General features: G+C 45.6%; 1 protein-coding gene across 1 annotated transcript; it reads right to left on the bottom strand.

The window, feature by feature from the left end:
* On the bottom strand, window positions 1-1673 carry LOC131245423 (probable WRKY transcription factor 65). The gene is made up of 3 exons (XM_058244878.1): window positions 1326-1673; window positions 1075-1218; window positions 1-770 (listed from the first exon to the last, which is right to left on the bottom strand). Exons 1-3 carry the CDS (start codon window positions 1439-1441, stop codon window positions 230-232), a joined length of 801 nt encoding a protein of 266 aa, XP_058100861.1. The 5' UTR covers window positions 1442-1673; the 3' UTR covers window positions 1-229.
* Window positions 1674-4690: the final 3017 nt, after the last annotated feature.

Here is a 4690-nt window from a genome sequence, read left to right as displayed (position 1 = left end):
TGTGAAACCGGAGATAATGCATATTATAAAGAGATTAAAACAGAAATCTAATTAATAAAAAAGGCCCTTATATTTTAGACTTTTTACACAGATCCCATCATCCTCTCAATAGAAAAGAATTCCTCATGGCGAGGGAAATATCTGGCGCACGGTACGCGCCCGGTTCATTTTAGTATATGGCCGTCGGAGGAAAACGACAAATAAAAAACTGTGGGGGTGACGCACCAGCTTATCCTGTACTCCCGCACCATGGTGCTGCCCTTAAACTGCACTGCCGGCTCTCCTCTTCCCGCTCGTAAAACCCTCGCCGGAACACGGAACATTCCGGCAGCTCCCCGAGATCGGCGAACAGCGAATCGTCCTCGTCTCTCGTCGGCAACAGCATCGCCTCCACGTCGGCGTCGCCGAGGCTGCTTCCCTTGAAATTCGGGCTCTCCAGCACGGCTTCTTTGGTGGGAGACGATGCCACGTCGGAAAACCAGCTGTGATCATCCGGCAGCAATGCGGCGTCGTTTTCTAGGTCGGCGAACTGATCGTCCGGTTCGATCTCGGGCGCGCTGGAGAAGATCGCCGATTCTTCGGATGGGAGATTCGGCGTGGGGGTATTAGTGATGGCGGCGTTGGTGTTGGAGGCGGTGTTTCGGGAGGCCGGCCATGGGTGATTGTGATCACAGGCGTACGTTATCACTAGCATGGTGGGGTCCACACGGCTCCGCTCTACTTGTTTCCGCGCTGGGCAGCCTTTTGAGCTGCTGCACCGGTAGTATCCTCTGCCCAAGGAAAAAAGAACGTCAGATAACCAGCGTAGTTTAGTAAATCCAAGAGGCCTATGGTACAATGCGCCGGAGCAGCTTTAATTTAATTTAATTTAAAGAACACAAGGCGCTTGTTAGCAAGACCCGATAGATCCTTCAGGACTGCCGCTGCGGTACATTGGATAAGCAGAACAGACAGTTTGGCAGAGTAGCAAAAGAAGGCCGCTGTATGCAAAATGCGCGGACCCGAATTCCGTGGAAGAGAGAACTCAGAGGCAGCTGTGCACACAGGTGCGCAGGATAAAGCAGACGAGCGTACCTCGGATAGGGAGATCCTTTGATGGGCTTCTGTCCGTACTTCCTCCACGCCCACGAATCGGAAGGCGGAGCTCCCTCGCCCTTCACCCGCGATGCGTCCACGTCACCGATCCGTACGGAAACCACCCGCTTCTGTACGGCACGCCTGTAAGAAAACCCCAATAGGATCTCTTCAAAATAAAAAACGAAAACGAAAACGAAAACGAAACTCATCGGAATCTGACACCACCGGGGAAATCGTTTCCGGGTTACCTCCTTTTGGGCGATGACCTGGCACTCATCTTCCCGCCAAACGACGACCCGGAACCGAGATCCGATGTATTTTCGTGCTCGCCGACAAAAGGACTGTTGAATAATGGTCCGTCCATTATGGAGGTGGGGAATTAAATGGAATTAAATCGAGCCGTTGGCTGTTGATCGTAGTGTCCTCCTTCAATGCTCGAATTTAAGTGGCGGAGGAGGTGTACGGAAAGGATCATGATTATATATTCGTAGGAAAGGGGCGGGAAGGGATGTGATATGTCGCCGGAAGAGGAGATAGTGCGTCGAGAGAGGGATGGGGGATGAACATCGCCGGCTTTTAATATCATCCATCAACATAGTGCCAGATTAGCAGTTTTATATGACTTCTAAGAGACGGAGAGAAGACGTGCGTACAAATAATCAAGGGTCGCTTTCGCTCCAAATACTAAACCGGGGATATGTTGGAAGCGGATTGGGTGGTGACCTCAACATCTTCCAGCTAGGTGGTGCTGACTGCTGACCGCTGTGGGGCCCGCACTGATGTATGTCTTTTAATATCCACGCCGTCCATCCGTTTTCCACCTCATTTTAGGACATGACACAAAAAAAATGAAGCAGATCCGAAGGTCAATTCGACTACACCACGGGAAACAATTGGATAAAACACATACATTACGGTGGGCCCCACATCGCCCAACACCACTAATCTAGGTGGTGTTGGGTCACCAGTCAATCGGCTACCGTATATATCTTCACACGTGCCAGATTTTCACGCGTGATGTTTAAAAGTCTGGCGGGCCCACTTATCCAGTGGGCAGGCAATGCATTGAATGTATACAGATGGTTATCGTTTTTCGGACGGCCCCACCAAATGAACATCCTGGATCCGACATCTGGGTCTCGGGTCTCAAAGATGGGGCTTCTGGAAGAAGCAATCTTCTCACGTGGGAAAATGAAGTGGCCTTATGAATGGAGGTGCCGTTCGTGTCCACCATGGTAGCTGAGTTGGTGAGTGCAGGTACTTACCGAAGTCGTAGTCCCCCACTCCACGCTGCATTTGGCCTACTGCCCACCTCTGCCATCATAACTGTTCATCCTGTGTGCCCCACCACTCTATCTGTTGTTCACATGGAATGGATCCACACCGTTGGCCATTCACATCTGATAATTCTTGGTAGTAGACGTGAGTTCCAAATGGGGCCTACGTGAGCTCATTTACGACCAATATACACCGTCAAATAAGAAGAATCCACAATCACAGCCATGGGATTAATGACATGCAATATGGATGGCAAGAGTAAATTATTTTACCATTCGTTTTGCAGCCTCCTATTTGAATGGTCTTGATCTCCCAATCAAAGTGATACTGAGACTGCAAGCTTTGGCGGACCACCAAATGGGTGCACGTGGATTTATGTATTAATTTACACCCAGTTATAAGTGTTCTACCCGAACCCGTTGGTATCCAATTAGTGATTACTGATTAATAAGAACAGTCATCACTTCTTAATTCATAGAACTATAAAAATCGATGATAATTCTCTCACAAAAATTGTAGGGATGAGCTTATTCTACGACACTTTGCATGTGGGGTTAACAAATATGCCATTTACTCCACTATGAAAGTGGATTATAAAGTTAAGGTCCATCCAAGATCATGTGGGCCACCATTGTTTTCTATGGTGTGGCCCACCTGATGATTGGATTGTCCTGAACTTTAAGGAATATATATATCCCATCGTCATGGTGAGGCTCACCTGATGCATGGGTTGGGCGGCATACACACACTACAGTGGCCCTATGCGTAAAGCAACGAAGAAAAGGAAACTGAAAAGGCGCTACTTCACAGTGATAGGTTACACATAGGTAATGGTAGGACTTATTTTTTTATTTTATAATTTTAAAACCATATTTGATATCTACCCTTAATGAGTACAGCTTAGATGATCCTTTTAGGCCCAACATGAAGATGTAGATAGTATCTATTGGTGGGTATGGGCATGAATATAACTCTATACCTGACCTAAACCTGGTCCACTGTTAATCTGACCGAAGTCATTGGTGGGGCCACTTGGGCTGGACATAAAATCTTAGCTCGTGTTTTGTATGCTGAAGAAAAGGTATGCACTAAGGCACGTTTGGATGGTTAACTTATTTATGCCTCACGTTGTTTATCTTGGTTTCTTAATAAATAGATAAGCATATTTGGTACATATGTTCTGAGAACGTGAGGTCATGGGTTTGAATATCTATTGCGGTGAAAAACCAAGGTAGTGTGAGTGTGTGTAGGGGTGTGAGCGCATGTGTAAAAAAAAAAAAAGAAAATAGTGTTGGATATCCAATCTGTTCATCAGTTTTGCTAGCATGGTGATTGAAAAGTCACCGTTAAAAACTTATAAAGGTCCGCTGTAATGTTTATTTGCCATCAAACTTGTCCATAAAGGCATATAGACATACCAGTTTGATCCAAAACTTTTGTGGGTCTCAAGAAATTTTTAATGGTAGGTGTTCATTCACCATGTTTCTTATGGTGTGTTCCAACTGAGATTTGCATATGGCTCATTTTTTTGGCTCATGCACTAAAATGAGCTAGCAAAATGGATGGAAGGCGTGGATATACAACACAGCCATCAAGGTGTGTCCACAATCATGGCTTGACTAAACAGCTTGTTCCCCTACTATCCTAAGCTGCTTTGCTCCTCTTCTTGTTCGAGGTGGATTAGTGGGTCTAGATCCACCGTGATGTTTATTAGAAATCAACATTGTCCATCCATTTTACCGGATCATACTAGGAGGTAGGCCAAAAAATGAGGAAGATCTAAAGTTTAAATGGGACACATTGAAGGAAACAATGGAGATTAAACGATCACCATTGAAATCTTCCTAGGGCCCGCAATGCTGTTTATATGTCATCCAAACCAGTCATAAGGTCATTCCCACACCCATAAAATGGTATGAAGAAACCGGTAGACAAGTTAAAAAAATTAAATCAACGTAGGCATTTTGATTATTTCAATAGCAGAGGTTCAATGCCACTTTTCAAGTAGTGTGGCCCAGCTGAGTGTTGGATCTGTCTCATATTTGGGCCCACATCCTAAAATGAGCAGGCAAAAATCGTGGACTGTGTGGATCTCTCAAAACATCATGATGGGATACTCTCCTCCGTTGGGTTCCATAACACTGATTCAATCTGCCCAATCTACTTGAGTTTTGGATCTTCATTTTATTTGGCCCACTTATTAAAAATAGCTAAAAAAAACTACTGGATGGGTTGGATTCTTAGAAACATCATGGTGGGCCACACGACAATGGGTGCAATTTAATGGTGGGCTTTCAGTACCACTATTGTAAGTTGTGTGGCTCATTTGAGTGTT

Source organism: Magnolia sinica, chromosome 5 (assembly GCF_029962835.1).
Source record: "Magnolia sinica isolate HGM2019 chromosome 5, MsV1, whole genome shotgun sequence".
Taxonomy (NCBI): Eukaryota; Viridiplantae; Streptophyta; class Magnoliopsida; order Magnoliales; family Magnoliaceae; genus Magnolia; species Magnolia sinica.
The sequence above is the reverse complement of the archived record's forward strand: the minus strand, read 5'-3'. Positions and strand labels throughout refer to the sequence as shown.